Source organism: Esox lucius, chromosome 13, assembly GCF_011004845.1.
Source record: "Esox lucius isolate fEsoLuc1 chromosome 13, fEsoLuc1.pri, whole genome shotgun sequence".
In the NCBI taxonomy this organism is placed as follows: Eukaryota; Metazoa; Chordata; class Actinopteri; order Esociformes; family Esocidae; genus Esox; species Esox lucius.
Genome location: NC_047581.1, coordinates 11,907,673 through 11,925,428, shown reverse-complemented (window position 1 = coordinate 11,925,428; position 17,756 = coordinate 11,907,673). Strand labels below are relative to the sequence as shown.

The following is a 17,756-nucleotide window of genomic DNA, read 5'->3' as shown; positions in this document are numbered from 1 at the left end:
GGCTGAGAGGACCTCTTTAGGAAACTCTCATTCATTAACAGGCTGGACCACGTTAGCACAACTGACGCTCTTTGCCCTATATGCGCTGTTTCACGTCCAAGGGCATATGAGATTGTGTAGAAGGGGCAAAGGTGAGGGGAGGTAAGGGGCAAAGGTGAGGGCCAGGTGTAGGGGGAGTGGTATCATGACCTGGGGTCCCGGAGCAGATGAGGGAAGTCCTAATGATTGAGGGTTTCCATGAGCAATGTCGCTCCTACGCACACACAGTCCTCGGAGGTGGTCTGTACAGACTGTTCATCTTAGCTAGACTATCAGCCGACCACCCTGTCGGTCAGCTTGTCAGGCGACCAGTCGGTCGGAACAAACAACCAGTCTGTTCAGCCAGCGAGTCTGATTAGGTCTTAGATGCTGTGAGCTCAAGGCCACATGCCCTTTTTCATTACTCTGAAACCAGCTGTATTGTAACTACAACCAATTTCCTTGTAGTCTATAAAGCTGTCTGTCAAAATCATACCAAACGGGAGCGCAGGAAAGGAGGGGTGGAGGGAGGTGGCTGTTGGGGAGAGCTGCTGGATTCAGGAGGACCAGATGTCAGAAAGTTCCAATGGAGGGGCAAGAAACTGGAGAGGGAAGACTGTTGCACCTAGAAACCGTTCACTTAACAAGGTCTGACATGGGGATGATAAGGGAAACGTTTCCCAATCAACAGGGATTCTGTGAACACCACATCAAGTAAACATATTGGAACCACTTACTGAAGTTCAGTCTTTCCAACACAGTCTTAGGCCATCTGAGAAAATCGTGTTCGTTAATTTATCTGAGCGCTACGTATTTGTTTGAATGTGACAACACTATAACACAGAATGAATAGAAATACATATTAAAAGCATGAAAAATGTTGTTGAAAAATAAATAAATTAACTACAAAGAATATCTGAAATGTAAAGAGACTGCAAATTGAAGATAGAAAATGCAATAGAAAACACCAAAAGCTGTCTGCTTTAAATATCTTATGAATAGTGTTTAAAGGACACTTCCTTAAGGGACAGGAGCATATCCAGATGCACTGCACCTGGCATCTGGCATGAAAGGAAATTCTTCAACTGTGAAAAGTGTCTTACAAGAAATGACCATCTTTGACTGATAATGACCCCTGACAGTCTACAAACTTGATGAAGAGCTACTTGGAGGAAAAGTCAGCAGATGAAAAAACTATATTTGACAGGCCACCTCAGAGCCCTGACCTCACTATAATTGAAGATGTTATGGCAAATCCTGTGAAAACCTTGGAAGAATTTACCACAAGCCTACTGACCAATTACACAAGTCTATCCAAGCAAATTGCTTCAGTGTTGCATTCTAAGAGATGCCACACAAAATACCAACTTGATTACTAACTTAAAAACAATGTTTTTGTTACTTATAATTGTATCCAGGTTTTTTGTCTTCACTCGAATGTTAATATTGTTTTTTCTAACAATTGAACTTACTGCTCCAATAAATGGCTTTAAACAATTCTCTCAGATGGCCTAAGACTTTTTTACAGTACTGTAAATGTGTTATCATTCAGTTGATACATAGTTATACTGTTATGAAAATGATACTCTCTTATACCATCATGACAATGTGTTGAAATGTTAGTACAGTGGGGAGAACAAGTATTTGATACACTGCCGATTTTGCAGGTTTTCCCACTTACAAAGCATGTAGAGGTCTGTAATTTTTATCTTATGTACTCTTCAACTGTGAGTGGCGGAATCTAAAACAAAAATCCAGAAAATCACATTGTAAATAATTTGCATTTTATTGCATGGCATTAGTATTTGATACATCAGAAAAGCAGAACTTAATATTTGGTACAGAAACCTTTGTTTGCAATTACAGAGATCATACGTTTCCTGTAGTTCTTGACCAGGTTTGCACACACTGCAGCAGGGATTTTGGCCCACTCCTCCATACAGACCTTCTCCAGATCCTTCAGGTTTCGGGGCTGTCGCTGGGCATTACGGACTTTCAGCTCCCTCCAAAGATTTTTTATTGGGTTCAAGTCTGGAGACTGGCTAGGCCACTCCAGGACCTTGAGATGCTTCATACGGAGCCACTCCTTAGTTGCCCTGGCTGTGTGTTTTAGGTCATTGTCATGCTGGAAGATCCAGCCACGACCCATCTTCAATGCTCTTATTGAGGGAGGGTGGTTGTTGGCCAAGATCTCGCGATACATGGCCCCATCCATCCTCAACCTCAATACGGTGCAGTCGTCCTGTCCCCTTTGCAGAAAACATCCCCAATGCTTCACGGATGGTGTTCTTGGGGTTGTACTCATCCTTCTTCTTCCTCCAAGCACGGCGAGTGGAGTTTAGACCAAAAAGCTCTATTTTTGTATCATCAGACCACATGACCTTGTCCCATTCCTCCTCTGGTCATTGGCAAACTTCAGACGGGCCTGGACCTTGCGTGCGCTGCAGGATTTTAATCCATGGTTACTAATGGTTTTCTTTGAGACTGTGGTCCCAGCTCTCTTCAGGTCATCGACCAGGTCCTGCCGTGTAGTTCTGGGCTGATCCCTCACCTTCCTCATGATCATTGATGTCCCACGAGGTGAGATATTGTATGGAGCCCCAGACCGAGGGAGATTGACCGTCATCTTGAACTTCTTCCATTTTCTAATAATTGCGCCAACAGTTGTTGCCTTCTCACCAAGCTGCTTGCCTATTGTCCTGTAGCCCATCCCAGCCTTGTGCAGCCTTGTACAATTTTATCCCTGATGTCCTTACACAGCTCTCTGGTCTTGGCCATTGTGGAGAGGTTGGAGTCTGTTTGATTGAGTGTGCGGACAGGTGTCTTTTATACAGGTAACAAGTTCAAACAGGTGCAGTTAATACCGGTAATGAGTGGAGAACAGGAGGGCTTCTTAAAGAAAAACTAACAGGTCTGTGAGAGCCGGAATTCTTACTGGTTGGTAGGTGATCAAATATTTATGTCATGCAATAAAATGCAAATTAATTATTTAACATTTAAAAAATGTTATTTTCTGGATTTTTGTTTTAGATTCTGTTTCTCACAGTTGAAGTGTACCTATGATAAAAATTACAGACCTCTAAATGCTTTATAAGTAGGAATTTGCAGGATTTGTGCATTACTCATTGGATGTTGGTACTGTTTATATTTAGGTACAGGATCTCCACAATACCTGTGAATTAATATTATATAAGAGAAACGAGAGGCCAAGCGATAGAAACACATAAGTGCCAATACTCAGCCCAATTCAAGCAATCATTTTCAAACCTCACAAAGCATTGTTATGGATGTTCTGTTCATCAAGATCTCAACAGTGTTACAGAAATCATCGACCCAAAGTCACCAAATGATTCCATTAAGATCCATTTATTAAAGTCATAAACAAAGAGACAAATAAGTTATAATATTTTTATTTGTTAGAATTCTATCAGTGTTTGAACATTAACTTAGAGAGCTAGTACAATTTCTACTTTCATGGCTAGCCTTTCACAAACCCATAGAAACAGCTTTCTGAGTTCTCTCTCCTAGGATAGATAATACTGAGTGGGACCTGTCTGTCAATGTCGTCCGAGAGCCAGTTAGCAATGAAAGTGTGCACCTTAGGATTTTTCTCTGTTATGGTATCATTACATATAAACTCTTTAAAAATATACTTCTGTCAAATTACTTGACAACTACTATGTACACTACAAAAATAAATTTTCATATAAATAAATTATATGGCATACATTTATCTTTGTAACTGAAACAACATACATATAACCTCTCCAACCGGATCCAAATGGCAGTCTGTAGAAAACCATTGATTATTCTTTTTTCCTTTTAAAATCCTCTAAGAGCTATGATGAGTCTTGTAGTGTAAATGTTATATACGCCTTTGTTTTCTATTTAACATTAGTAAGCACTTTATACAGATCAAACTTGGTTCACGTCAAAACAATAACTGTAATAGTGTTTTTCAATAGACATAAAAATCCCTGCATTTGTTATCCACTGGCATTCATGACCAATAATGACAAGAAAAACATCTTATAATACAAAAATATAAATATCGCAAATCCGAAGTTGAAAAACAAAACATTACAAAATGAAGAAAATAGTTGCCAGCCATGATTTACCTCTATTACTGCCAATGTAACATCAGGAGAAAACAAAAAACAACAGAATCTCACACAAGCAGCTGACACAACCTAGGGACATTGGTGGAAATACTGTCAGGACACATTAAAGACTTCTAGGGACATTGGTGGCAATCCTGTCAGGACACATTAAAGACTTCTAGGGACATTGGTGGCAATCCTGTCAGGACACATTAAAGACTTCTAGGGACATTGGTGGCAATCCTGTCAGGACACATTAAAGACTTCTAGGGACATTGGTGGAAATCCTGTCAGGACACATTAAAGACTTCTAGGGACAATGGTGAAAATCCTGTCAGGACACATTAAAGACTTCTAGGGACTATGGTGGAAATCCTGTCAGGACACATTAAATACTTCTAGGGACAATGGTGAAAATCCAGTCAGGACACATTAAAGACTTCTAAGGACAGTGGTGAAAATCTTGTCAGGAGATCCTATCAGAACACATTAAAGACTTCTATAGGGGCGATGGAGGAGATCCTATCAGGACACACATAGCTACATGTGTGAAACAGGAAATCTGTGTACATCGATGGGGAATTTGGAATTGATTGCGTAGGGGTTGGGGGGGGGGGGTGACATATGCCGGAGCTTGCAAGATGTGAGTAACACATATATTAGACTGGTGGGTGGGTGGGTGGGGGGGGGGTAGCTTGGTGAACCCTGACCCCTGAGGCTCTGGCCTGTGCCATTCGGCAGTCGAGGGGGAACTTCCAATTAGCATCATGGCGTTGGGGTTTTTACGAGGTGGGGTCAGTAGGGATGGACTTGGAGCTTCAGTGTGGCCAGTTGTCTTTGCTGTTGCTACCTAGGGCAGAGAGAGGACGGAGGGACACACACACGCACACACACGCGCACACAGATACACTGAGTATCATTAGGCCGGATAGTGCTTAACCCTTTAGCTCTCTGGACGTGATAGCTTATTGGTTGAGTAGGGAGAAAGAGCGCAATGCGGAGTTTCTTATCCGTAAAATGTGTAATGCAGTCAAGTGCCGGGCTGAGTTGGGTGACACCCTAGCTTTAGCTTATCGCTAGAGAGAGAGGGAGTACAACGATGTATATTCACGGTTCCAATAACAGAGGATACACTCATGAATTAACAACAAGAACAACATATAAGGGCTCAGGAATAAAGCTGCGAATGTCACGCGACAAAATCCTCCATACTGGCTTCCACTACTTGGATATCACTATGTGAATGTTGTCTTCCGATCGGAATATGCATTAACTACGGGAGTGATACTTCTAACCCCAGTCAGGTTACTGTGAGCTGTGACGTCAAAGAAAAGGGGGGAGATGGGTAATTGAGTCCAAGGGAGAGCTTAGGCCCACGTGGCCTTTTACAGTAAAACAATCCCTGGACAACTAAACAGCAACAGAGCAGAACCGTGCTCAATCGCAGACACTAAAACTACAAACACCTCTTATCTTCTTCATATCTGCCCGTCTTAAATAGCACGCATAGCGTGAGTCAAATGTCAACAATAATTGTTTCATAAATACCACAGGTTTGTGATAAGCAAATTAATTGTAAAAAAAAAAAGCGTACCTTTATATACAAACATACACATATACGCACGCACACGTCTCTGCACACACACACACATGCGCACACACACACACACACACACACACCCAATGTAGTTACTGTGTATCTAACATGACGTGACTGTTGATCTATTTCTTTTTAGAGATGAGCACACACACACACAAAATCACGTTTACACACTCAACACTCTCTAACGTAAAAGAAATATTTGCATAGAATTATTATACAAGTTATTATACATAATTATTTTGCATTAATACAAAATATCTTAAGCAGCAACAATGTATGCTGAAATGTATTGTCTAGATGAAGCTTCCTCATGGCACAGATCCACAGATGAGTGAACAGTAATCAGAGTTCTTTACACACACACACACACACACACACACAAACCCGCACACACACACTTACATACCATAAAAAAGTCGCCCCCAATCTGTTTAAAAAGGAGTTGTACAGCTCCTATATATAGCTACTTTGTTGTTCATATTTACATAAGTGTACATCTTTTAAATATGGATACAGATAACTAAGTCCAACGTTCACTGGGCTACAGTAACTATGAGCACCATGCTTGGTTCAGGGTGGCGCTGCGCTGCCGAGTTCTGCTGAGCGGGAGAGGGAGTCCATCTTTGGCTGCTGTGCTTCCGCTCTCCAGCACTGAAACAACAAGGAGACCCACAACACGCAAATGAGCAAATACTTATGTATTTGTTCAGTTTGTGGTACAATTTGGGCTGTATTGAACGACTGAATATATTTTTTTTTAGAAACGAACAAAAACGAAAAATACATGTCAATCACTTCAGTGTCATGAGGAGCTCCAGACTCCACCATGGCTCACCTCAGCTTGGCCCCCTGCCACAGTCGCTCTCAGCTGCCTCACATTCCATGTCCTGAAGCTCCATGGACTCCACACTGGTGTCCATCTTGGTTCTTCTGCGGCACATATGAACCTCCAGTGGCACGTGGGGGTCCTGAAAAGCAGGTTCCGCGGCCCCCGCTGTGTGGTAACTTTCCGCTGCAGTGTGTCCCGGGTAAGAGGAGGCGGGGCTCTGATTGGGGAGGGGGGCGGAGTGGACGGCCACGGTGACTGACGCGGACGCTGTTACCGTGGTTATGGGCTGGCAGTATGTGGGGGCAGGGTAAGGGTGGTGAGGTTGGTGGTGATTGGGCCGGGGGTTGTGGGAAGGGCGGGCCCTTGGCCCCGCCGAGCGTTCTCTGTGGCTGGTGGGGGTGGGATGGCTTCCGGCATCGGTAGCGGTTTCGAAAGCATCTGTGCGTGGGTGGTCCGGTGGGGGTGACTGTAAGTCCCTCTTGCTGAAGCGACGGGATACACTAGGGTGGACTCCTGACTCCGCCGGAACCGACTGACAAAACAGAACGTTCTGAACGTCAAACCTGTTCAGCGTTTCAGACTGCGTAAACAGTTCACGTGCGTGCGTGCATGCGTGTGTGGGGTTATCCAAAGCACTTACAGAAGAAACAGAGTAGGCAGAGGCGTCTCCATGCCTTACTGTCCTCTGCCCCGCTCCCAGTCGCACCTCCTCTGTCCTGACGGCCCTGCTCCGGCCGATCTGTACGTCCGGTTGCACCTCCTCTGCTCTCCCGGGCCTGGCTCGACTGGAGGTGGGCTGGTACTGCTGCAGCTCCCGGCTGAGGCCCGACGCCGTGGTGTTGGAGCTGTACTCGGAATCGGACGAGTCGGAACCCGTCCCCGCCCCGGAGGTGGGGCGGCGGGGGTGCACCGAGAAGTGGACCACGTGAGGCGGGGGATTGGGGGACGGGGTCGGCAGCCGGCTACGCCCATCCACAGGGGTCACCTGAGAGGTCGCGGAGAAAGGAGGCGGGATTAAAAAGAAAGGGGAGAGAGGTTATTCTTTCGATCCCTTTGTTTGTACTCAGAGTGTCGGGTAATATCACGCAAGCATTGAGAACATCAAGTGAAATCACAGAAACATTCAAATATGCGCACGTGTGCGTGTGAAAAGATGCGCCTTTCTAGGGCTTTGGGCGCGTTTGTCTCTGACCTCTGGGTAGGGGCCGAAGTAAGACAGCAACACCGGGAGGAGGACCAGTCCGTTCAGGACCCCCAGCACGGTCAGGATGGCCAGCACAGCGAAGAAATACCTGGAGGGAGAGAGAGACCCGCGCACACCGTGCCGTCAACACAGGAAACGCCACATTCCTCCCAGCAGCCTGGAACAACACCACAGGCCCACCGAATCAGACCAACATCCTGCTGGCAGACGCTGCGACTCACAGAGCCGTGCCAGAGAAGCCGGTACAAACACGCCGAACGACAAAACACTGACACCGGAGCAAAACCTGCAGAATATGTACCTGCGATAACAGTTTAGGGTTGAAAGCCAGTGTACGTGTGTGTGTGTGTGTGTGTGTGTGTGTGTGTGCGAATTCAAAGAGAATACCTGGGGGAACCACAGCTTTACAGGAGAGGCTGGGACAAGGACCAACATGCTGTTACTGCAATAACATCAAAACAAAGACACCCACACACACACATTGGTTAGTAGAAAACAGAAATGCACCTTGTCTTGTACCTAAGTGCTACCATAGAGGGTTAATCTTTAGAAAGCCGCTCAAACAAAGAGAAGGAAGCGTAATTAGCTGGAGTCGGTTCATTCAAAGCCGCAGAAAAGAAGAGGAGAAAAAAAACATAGGGAGGGGGCACTTTTTTAGGGAGTGCAGTGTACAAGCAAACATGAAGAAAACAAAGTAGTCAGGAATGTGTGTGTGTGGGGGGGGGACTCAAAAGGAGAGGGGCCTCTCTCTCTCTCTTTCAAAAAAGAGAGGGTGAAGAAAACACATGAAGTGAAGGGTATAGAATTTAAACAATTTAGTCTAGGATGAAGAGAAAGGAACACCGAATGCTACCCTTCCCTGGCCTCTCTCCCTCTCTTTCTCTCTCCCTCTCGTTCTCTCTCTCTTTCCCTTCTTTCTAGCTAAGCCCCTGTGAAATTCCCGGCGCTCTACAATCCCCCAGTCTAATTAAATCTCCAGTGTATCAGGTAAGACCACCCAATCTTCTCTCTAAATCCCCCCCTCCCTCTCTTTCTGTTAGCCCCCCCACTCCCTCTCTTAGCCCCCCCCCACTCCCTCTCTTTCTGTTAGCCCCCCCCACTCCCTCTCTTTCTGTTTGTCTTCTCCCTCCCTCACTGCACTCCAGTTCCTTCATTAAGGAAGGCTTTCCTCGTCTCTCCGCTCCCCTGTATGTGTCCTCTCAGAGCTGGGCTCTGGTTGCCCTCTGTTCTGCTCCTCTTCTCATTAGAGTGGTCCACTGAGATGGACCTGGATAATGTTGACTTTTCAGTTAATTGTGTGTGTGTGTGTGTGTGTGTGTGATATCGGCTCCAGCTACTGCACTGCCACTTTTTGTAATGATCTGTGAGCATGTGTGTTTAGGTGCTAGTGTGTGTGTCAGATGTACTGGAGCAGGAATGGGGTTATGGTAAAGCAGGGCGGAGGACAAGGTGCGGAGGAAGAAACACAGGCAAAAGTGACAAAATCCTTTATCTGTCCTCTCCTATTCTCCTGTGCTCTCCTTCACTATTCTCCTGTGCTCTCCTTCACTATTCTCCTGTGCTCTCCTTCACTATTCTCCTGTGCTCTCCTTCACTAGTCTCCTGTGCTCTCCTTCACTATTCTCCTGTGCTCTCCTTCACTATTCTCCTGTGCTCTCCTTCACTATTCTCCTGTGCTCTCCTTCACTATTCTCCTGTGCTCTCCTTCACTAGTCTCCTGTGCTCTCCTTCACTATTCTCCTGTGCTCTCCTTCACTATTCTCCTGTGCTCTCCTTCACTATTCTCCTGTGCTCTCCTTCACTATTCTCCTGTGCTCTCCTTCACTATTCTCCTGTGCTCTCCTTCACTATTCTCCTGTGCTCTCCTTCACTATTCTCCTGTGCTCTCCTTCACTATTCTCCTGTGCTCTCCTTCACTATTCTCCTGTGCTCTCCTTCACTATTCTCCTGTGCTCTCCTTCACTATTCTCCTGTGCTCTCCTTCACTATTCTCCTGTGCTCTCCTTCACTAGTCTCCTGTGCTCTCCTTCACTATTCTCCTGTGCTCTCCTTCACTATTCTCCTGTGCTCTCCTTCACTATTCTCCTGTGCTCTCCTTCACTATTCTCCTGTGCTCTCCTTCACTATTCTCCTGTGCCCTCCTTCACTATTCTCCTGTGCTCTCCTTCACTATTCTCCTGTGCTCTCCTTCACTATTCTCCTGTGTTCTCCTCTCCTCCTATCATCTCCTCTCCTACCCTCTCCAAGTCTCCTGTCCTCTGTTTCTCTGTCGACACTTTGAGAGGAGGAGAGCAGCTGAACTGACAGAGCTTCTGCCTTGGTTTAAAGCCACATCTCCACTGGAGCACACACTGACAGCGCTGGAGCTGTTTGGAGTGAAAACATTTGTGGGGTTGACAGGGAGAATCAGGGAGGGAAACATTTCTCTCGGCGCGAGCATAAAAATATGAGCAGGCTGTGTTGTTATTCTGCAGTCTTCAGGCACTGCTTTGTTTGTTTAAAAAAAAAAAAAAACTTCAAATGGCTAAGAGGAGCCTGGACCAGAAGACCTGAACAGAGAGGTTAGTGTGTGTGTGTGTCTGTGTGTGTCTATGTGTCAGGCATGGCATCACTGACCCACATGATTGCAAAAACGCTTTGTCAATGTGTGTCTGTGGTTAGGTTTATGGGGTTACGGTTAGGTTAAGGGTTAGGTTTAGAAATGTATTTAGACTGGGACTAAAGTGTAAACAGTGTGTATGTGTGTAGACCACATAGGTAGAGGTGATTGTCTTATCACACAGGCCTCTCCCATTTGAATAAACAGAAGGGTGGTAATCGTGAATCCCGTGCCCACACTGTCAACACACACACACACACACACACACACACACACACACACACGTAGAGTGTCTCAGTGTAAATGCCCCCCCCCCCAGCCGCTCAGCCTTGTAAATGTCTGGACAGGCCATTTAAACTAACTGCAGAAGATAACAAAAGCCAGAAGACTTTCCAGCTCCATCCCCCTCCTCCGCCGCTCTATCTCGCCCCCTCCCCCCATCGCGAGTTCCCTTGAAGCACCTCCACTACAGTAGGACCGAAGCATGCGAGGAAGGGGGAGGGAGAGACATGAGAGGGTTGTAACAGGGCACGAGAGGTCAAGGGTGAAGACTTGAAAAGAATAGGAAGGACTGGAGGTTGAAGCGGCCTCGCGGATGACTGGAGTTTCAGGTGGATTCCTGTGCGGCATGCAGGTTGAGGCTCAGCCCTAACCCTACTGACGCCAACGCTACGCCACAACACACACACACACAGACACAGTTACAGACAGAGGGAGGGAGACGGGCAGAGATACGGAAACTCTCTGACAGAGAGTCTTCCCGTGCGAGTGTGTTCATATGTTCACGAGAGCGTGCGTGCGTCCCGCCCACCTGACGATGAAGTCGAACTCGGAGCCCGCCAGCATGAGGACTCCCAGCAGGGTGGAGAAGGCTCCGTCCAACACCGGTGCAAACATATGTTCTAACGCCAGCACCGCCCGCCGGTTACGGTCCCCTATCGCTGTGAGGAACGCCTGAATCAAACACACATACACACACACGTCGTCAGACAAACACTCGCATGATGGGTGAAAAACCCGTACTTAGTGCGTACTTACCAGAGCCACGTGGACGGTGAACTCCACCCCGATGCCGACAGAGGCGATCAGGATAACCACGGGCACGGCGCTGAGCTTGATCCCAATGAGGCCCATCATACCGAACAGCTCCACGGTCATCAGGGACAAGACCAGCACCTGGAACGGAACGCCACCAGGAACCACCGTCACTGAGCGTGCACAGTTTTAGCCAGGGCGCGCACATTGCTTAACCAGGTCCTGAGACAACTATGGAGTAAAATGTCAGCTGACAGGTGTCTTGTTACCAATCACAGAGCTACAGGGTTCCAGAGGGTGATAGGGGAGTTGTAAGGTAGGATGCTGGTGACCTGGTGCGGACACAACAAATGGTTTCAACTTGAAGCCTTAACTCCTTTCATTCGGCTTCTGGAGCTTGACGGACAAGAAATGGGGGCCTACTTTATAGGGTGTGGGTGGCCCAAACACTGCCTATCATAAAAACACAGCCGGGTAGGGAGATATAGCAGGACTGTGTGTGTAATAACAATACCATTCAAAAGTTTGGACAGACCTACTCATTCAAGTATAGTTCTTTATTTTTACCACTTCGCACATGGTAGAATAATAATGAAGCCATCAAAAACATGAAATAACACATAGGGAATCATGAAGTAACCAAAAATTGTTAAATAGACCAAAATACATTTAACGTTGTAGATTCTTCAAAGTAGCCACCCTTTGCCTTGATGCCAGCTCTGCTCTTTTTTTGCATTCTCTCAACCAGCATCAGGAGTTAGTCATCTGGAAGGAATTAATACTTCTTCAAGACAGTTGGAAAAGCATTCCAGGTGCCTACCTCATAAAGCTGGTTGAGAGAATGACAACAGTGTGCAAACCTTTCATCAAGGCAAAGACAGGCTAACTCTCTAGAAACAAGTTTCTATATGTTTAACACTTTTTTGGTTGCTGCATGATTCCATATGCGTTATGTCTTAGTTTTGATGTCTTCACTGTTATTGTACAATGTGGAAAGCCGTAAAATTAAATGCCCTTGATTTAGTAGGTGTCTCCAGACCTTTGACCGCTACTACATAGGTATGCTCTCGGAGACTCAACATATTTGTAGGTGGAAAAGAAAGAAAGGGGTCTGTTTTTAGGTGGGAGAGGTGGTTGCCTGGGTAACGTGTTCCTACACCCATCTATTTAAGACCAGCGTCTGCGAGAGACATGTAGACTAAACACAATGAGATAAACACTGGCACAGAACCGGGCTAGAAAAACACCCAGCACGGCAGCCTCCTCTCGTGCCCTCTCCTCTCTTCTCATACCCCCCCATCCCTCTCTCCTATCCTATCCGCACTCCCACAGTTTTCAGCTGATGAATTGGAGCGTACTGTATGAAGGGAGTGGTTTGCAGAGCATCTTGTTATCTAGCCAGGAAGTCTCCCTTCCGAGGATTTTAATCTGACAGAATTATGATTTGGACGTCATTACAAATGTTTCCGAAAATAAGACATCTATGCATTTGCTCAATAACAGAAGAATGCAGGTTTACAATGCGTATTTAGCGGACGACCGCTCAACCCTGTGTGCGCGTTCGCGTATCCGGGCCTGGGACCGTTCATCCGAGGCGCGTTCATGTGTGCTCGCCCGGGGTACTCACGATGATGCCGGCAGTCCAGGGGTTGAGGAGGAAGAGGGCACAGACGAGGAAGGTGCACGCCAGTACCACGCTGATGGAGAGCAGAAGCCAGTGTCGCAGGCCTACGTACTGCTCCCAGAACAGGAAAGGGTAGCCGTTGGGGTAGCTGGGCAGGCCCTGGCGGCTGTAGTTGCTGCAGATGGCTCGCACTGACTCGATGGCCTCCACAAACTGGGGGGTCTCGCGGAGCCCGTTGAGGTAGAAGGGAAACTGTGCGTATTCGATTGGCTCTGCGGCTGGAACTACAGAGAGAGAGACAGAGAGAGAGAGAGAGAGAGAGAGAGAGAGAAAGAAAGACAGAGGGAGACATTTCTTTTGAGAAGGTATAGTGCTGGTATGGAAAAATTACAGTAAGTACACTATGCCTTAGCCCCAGTTCACTTGGCCTGAATGAAGCCCAGCTGAATCTTAGTCCCATGAGGCTTGGTTGAGAGTGACTTGTCTGTGTGCGTGTGTGTGGAAACAGGGCTCCATTCTCTTCAGCCGGGCTAATGACACCACAGTGTCAGTCCTGACGTTGATCCACTGTAATTACAACGTTTCAATCGCCATCATTACCGCAGTGGACTTCCACTCACACACACACACACACGCACGCATACACACACGCATACACACACACACAAACACACGTGTGCGTGAACGCGAATGCCAATGCGCACACTGATGCGTGTCTGTCAAGCAGGGCTAGCGTACACAGCCATGCACCGGAAATCCTTCATCCATCCCACAACACCACACTACAATATTCACAGAAGATTGTTTTACCTTGTTTTTTAAAATACATTTCCTTCAATCATTTTTCTTTCAGAAATGTACATTTACTCAAAAAACATCTGAAACCACAACTCCCAGAACCCTCTGTGGTGTGTGATGTGTGTGTTCCAGTGCCTGGAGGGTCGGACATCACCACTTGCTAACATGGTTTGACCCATTATAATCTCCACTATAAATTTCCATTAGGACTGGGGGTTGGACCTCTGCCAACATGGCTCTGCTTCAGGGGGTTCCTGCACAGCCAAGCTCTCTACGCTGCTTAACCAATCACATTTACACTCACTGCTTGTTATCCAATCTCATCTCCCCCCTGTAATGCACTTCCTGCTTGTTATCCAATCGCCTATCCCACCCAAGCCTAGTCTTTACTTGTTAACAACCAATCATATTTATCTTTTGCATTTGTCTGTGTGTGTGTGTGTCTGTGTGTGTGTGTGTGTGTGTGGGGGGGGGGGGGGTAAGGAAATGAAAACAGGGTGTAGGCAGTGATGGGGTCACTGAGTTTTAAGAGCGTAAGTGCATGTGTGTGTGTGTGTGTGTGTGCTGGGGTGGTAAGAGTAATGGCATTCACCACAGGCACCATTAGATTACCACAGCACACTATTCCCTGCCCATCAGAACTGCAACCCGAGCTCTCACACACGCCCCCCCCCCCCCCCCCTTACTCACACACACACACACACAAACTAAGCAGAGTATGGTGTAAAAAGGAAAGTAGCTTAGTTTAAAGTGAAAGCAGAGAAGGGTCAGTAAATTCACAGACAAAATGAGTCAAACCCTAACATCATTGTTATTATGCTAACGTCACTGTTACTACACAAACATCACTATTATTATGCTAACGTCACTGTTACTACACAAACATCACTGTTACTATGCTAATGTCACTGTTACTACATAAACCTCACTGTTATTATGCTAACATCACTGTTATTATGCTAATGTCACTGTTATTATGCTAATGTCACTGTTACTACACAGATATCACGGTTATTATGCTAACATCATGGTTACTACACAAACCTCACTGGTATTATGCTAACGTCACTGTTACTACACAAACATCACTGTTATTATGCTAATGTCATGGTTACTACACAAACCTCACTGGTATTGTGCTAACGTCACTGTTACTACACAAACATCACTGTTATTATGCTAATGTCATGGTTACTACACAAACCTCACTGGTATTATGCTAACGTCACTGTTACTACACAAACATCACTGTTATTACGCTAATGTCACTGTTATTACTCTAATATTACAATTATTTCACTAACATTGCAGTTATTACTCCAACAATTCAGTTATTACTGTAACATCACTGTTATTACTCAAACAAACCGGTTATTACTCTTACATAACTGTTATTACCCTAACATCACTGTTACTACTCTAAAATAACTACTGCTCAACATAATGAAGACCCCTGGAATGTAAGTTGAGCAGATTAGAATTGACCCACAAAATATTTAAGGTACAAAATATCCAAAGTAGTTTATACATAAACATTATATGATTCCCTTTAAACATACAAACTGATGGATAGATCAACGTACAGGAAATTTCCTGTACGTTGTAAGGTCCTGAAAGCCAGAGCGCCAAATAATTATTGAAACCAAATAAACTACTGTTGTCATTGACATGACTGGGCCTGAGAGGCATTTCTGCTAGTAAAGGGTACTGTGATTGGTCACTCACTGCTGAGGCGTATCTCAGGCATCAAGTCTGTGCGGTCGTGGTGCCAGTCTGGGGGGTGTGGCCGGATGTTGGCCTGTGAGGCGGCGTATGCCACTGGGTCGTTGCTGACCCATGCCGTCAGGTAGATATAAAATGCCCCCGGGTTGATAATGCCATCTGCATCTACCAAGCGTTGCCTCATCAGCTAGAGAGAAAGACAAGGAGAGATTGGTTAATATTTGAAAAGAAAAATGGAAGGGGAGAAGAGCAGAAAAAGAAAATGAAATGGACAGCAGGAATGAAAGTAAGCAACGGACAGGCATGGTAGAAATGACATGTTGACTGTCTCCGGATGAACCGAAATGTTCTCCAGATGAACAGACCGCAGAAATGCAGTTTATAACCATGCATGAGCACGAGAAAGCAGTCCAGCTTTAAAAATAAGCGAAAACTATTTCTCCCCTTCTCCAACCCAAAGAAAAGTAAACAGTCAAACACTGGTGCCTTCTGAAAATTCCCGTATTTCTCGGTGAGCTTCCCAGAAATATTAGGCTTATATTAAAACATTGAAAATGGAAATGCCAAATCAGCTTTTCAGGGGCGGTCAGATGTGCTTGTCTCTTGAGAACAAAAAAAAACATGCAGGTTTAGTGTTGGGAACCAGCCGGCCTCTCAAACAGGGCTAGCTAGGTAATGCTAGCTCAGACAAACCTTATAGTTGACCAACTTTCTGGTCCTCTAAGGGAATTACTGTAGCTTTCTCTAATTGCCATACAGAACTGGACACCTAGATCACAAGAGGGCAAAAGCTGTCTCTCTCATTTGGGAGAGCAGAAGGCGTTAGTAGCTAGGTTCAGAAAGTAAAACTTTTTACTGTGCATCGCTTCATCATATCAAACCAGCTAAAAAAAAAAGAATCTTCTCTTCCGTAACAGATGCCTTTAGCTAGCTCCTTCTCCATACACAGCTAACTAGCCTAGCATTAGCAACCCCCTCTCTGGACTCTCAGGGCTGTAGCCACCTCCCCTGTGACAGTGGGGGGCTGTAGCTAGCTACCTCCTGAGAGGTAAAGCCATTACTGGAAAAATTGCTTGAGTTAGCGTAACAATAAAAAAATTGGCTGGGGTCCCTGAGCGCGTCTGTGTGCAGTTAACCTTGCTGTTAACACTGAAGGAAATGCCACCCAGCAAATGGAGTAGAGCTATAAAAATAACACAGCATCTGTACAAATGTTGCTTGCACTTGGTTCTCCTGACCCCTACGGATACCCAGAATGCCCTGCACCACAGTCGGACCGAGAAGAAAAGGGCTCTTGATAGCAGTAGACAGGCTCTCTCTTTTCTTTTCACCCTCTTTTCCCTCCATTTCACTTTCCCTCGCCCTCTCCCGCTCTTCTCCTCACCTTCTCTCTCTTCACTTCCCTCTTTCTTTTTCACACGCACACACACACACACTGACTCTCAGAAACACACACATTTCCATAATTCCATTTGGCCATAGGGAGCGAATGGTTGTACATTGCTGGGGGAAATGTTAGCAGAAACACATGAAAGGGAAAAGGCCTAGACAGAAAGCTGTGGTATTGCATATCAAAACAAAACATCTAGCTTTGCAATTAGCTAGGGTTGGAAAATATCTGTTCTTCATTTGAAAGTGGAAAAAATTCAGCGACTACTGAACAGTGTACGTTTGCACTCTTAAACACAAAAATGCACACATCCGCAAACTACCCACAACACACAACAACATACAGCTCTCGAAGAGGATCACAGTAGACTGACATTTGTCTAAGTGGGTAAAATGTATATATGTGACTTGTAAACAAATATGGGCACCACAAATTACAACTGACGATTACAAATTTGATCTAATAATGTCAAAATATATACAAAATAATTGATTGTATTTCACTGAAAAGCAAAAATACACACATCCGACTACAATACATTATATACAAAAAATGTACACTACCGACTACAATACAAGCATTATGTATTTGTAATGTGCATATAACATTTGCAAAGACCCCCACTTCACCTTAACAACTGTCTTGGTAACCTAGATTTTTTTCTTGATGACTGTGATATGTTGTTGTTTATCAATTGAAGTTAATAAAATCCTGACGTAAAAATTAATACTGGCATAGCAACCTGGGTATTATTATTCAAATAAGCGGTACACTTAAAGATCACATTTCTATCAGGACTGTTGAAAAATGTTTTGTAAAACAAAATACATATCT

General features: G+C 45.4%; 1 protein-coding gene across 3 annotated transcripts in view; it reads right to left on the bottom strand.

Annotated features, from left to right (window-relative positions):
- Window positions 1–3,412: 3,412 nt before the first annotated feature.
- ptch1 (patched 1) overlaps window positions 3,413–17,756 on the bottom strand; it is a 58,987-nt gene continuing 44,643 nt past the window's right edge. For all 3 annotated transcript variants that reach the window (XM_029124623.2, XM_029124621.2, XM_029124622.2), the window contains 8 exons: window positions 15,536–15,719; window positions 13,016–13,296; window positions 11,392–11,529; window positions 11,165–11,307; window positions 7,743–7,842; window positions 7,191–7,535; window positions 6,557–7,082; window positions 3,413–6,372 (listed from right to left, as the gene is read on the bottom strand). In XM_029124623.2, coding sequence (XP_028980456.2) covers window positions 6,558–7,082; window positions 7,191–7,535; window positions 7,743–7,842; window positions 11,165–11,307; window positions 11,392–11,529; window positions 13,016–13,296; window positions 15,536–15,719 — 1,716 coding nt within the window. In that variant the 3' untranslated portion in view covers window positions 3,413–6,372; window position 6,557. The remainder of the gene's footprint in view (window positions 6,373–6,556; window positions 7,083–7,190; window positions 7,536–7,742; window positions 7,843–11,164; window positions 11,308–11,391; window positions 11,530–13,015; window positions 13,297–15,535; window positions 15,720–17,756) is intronic.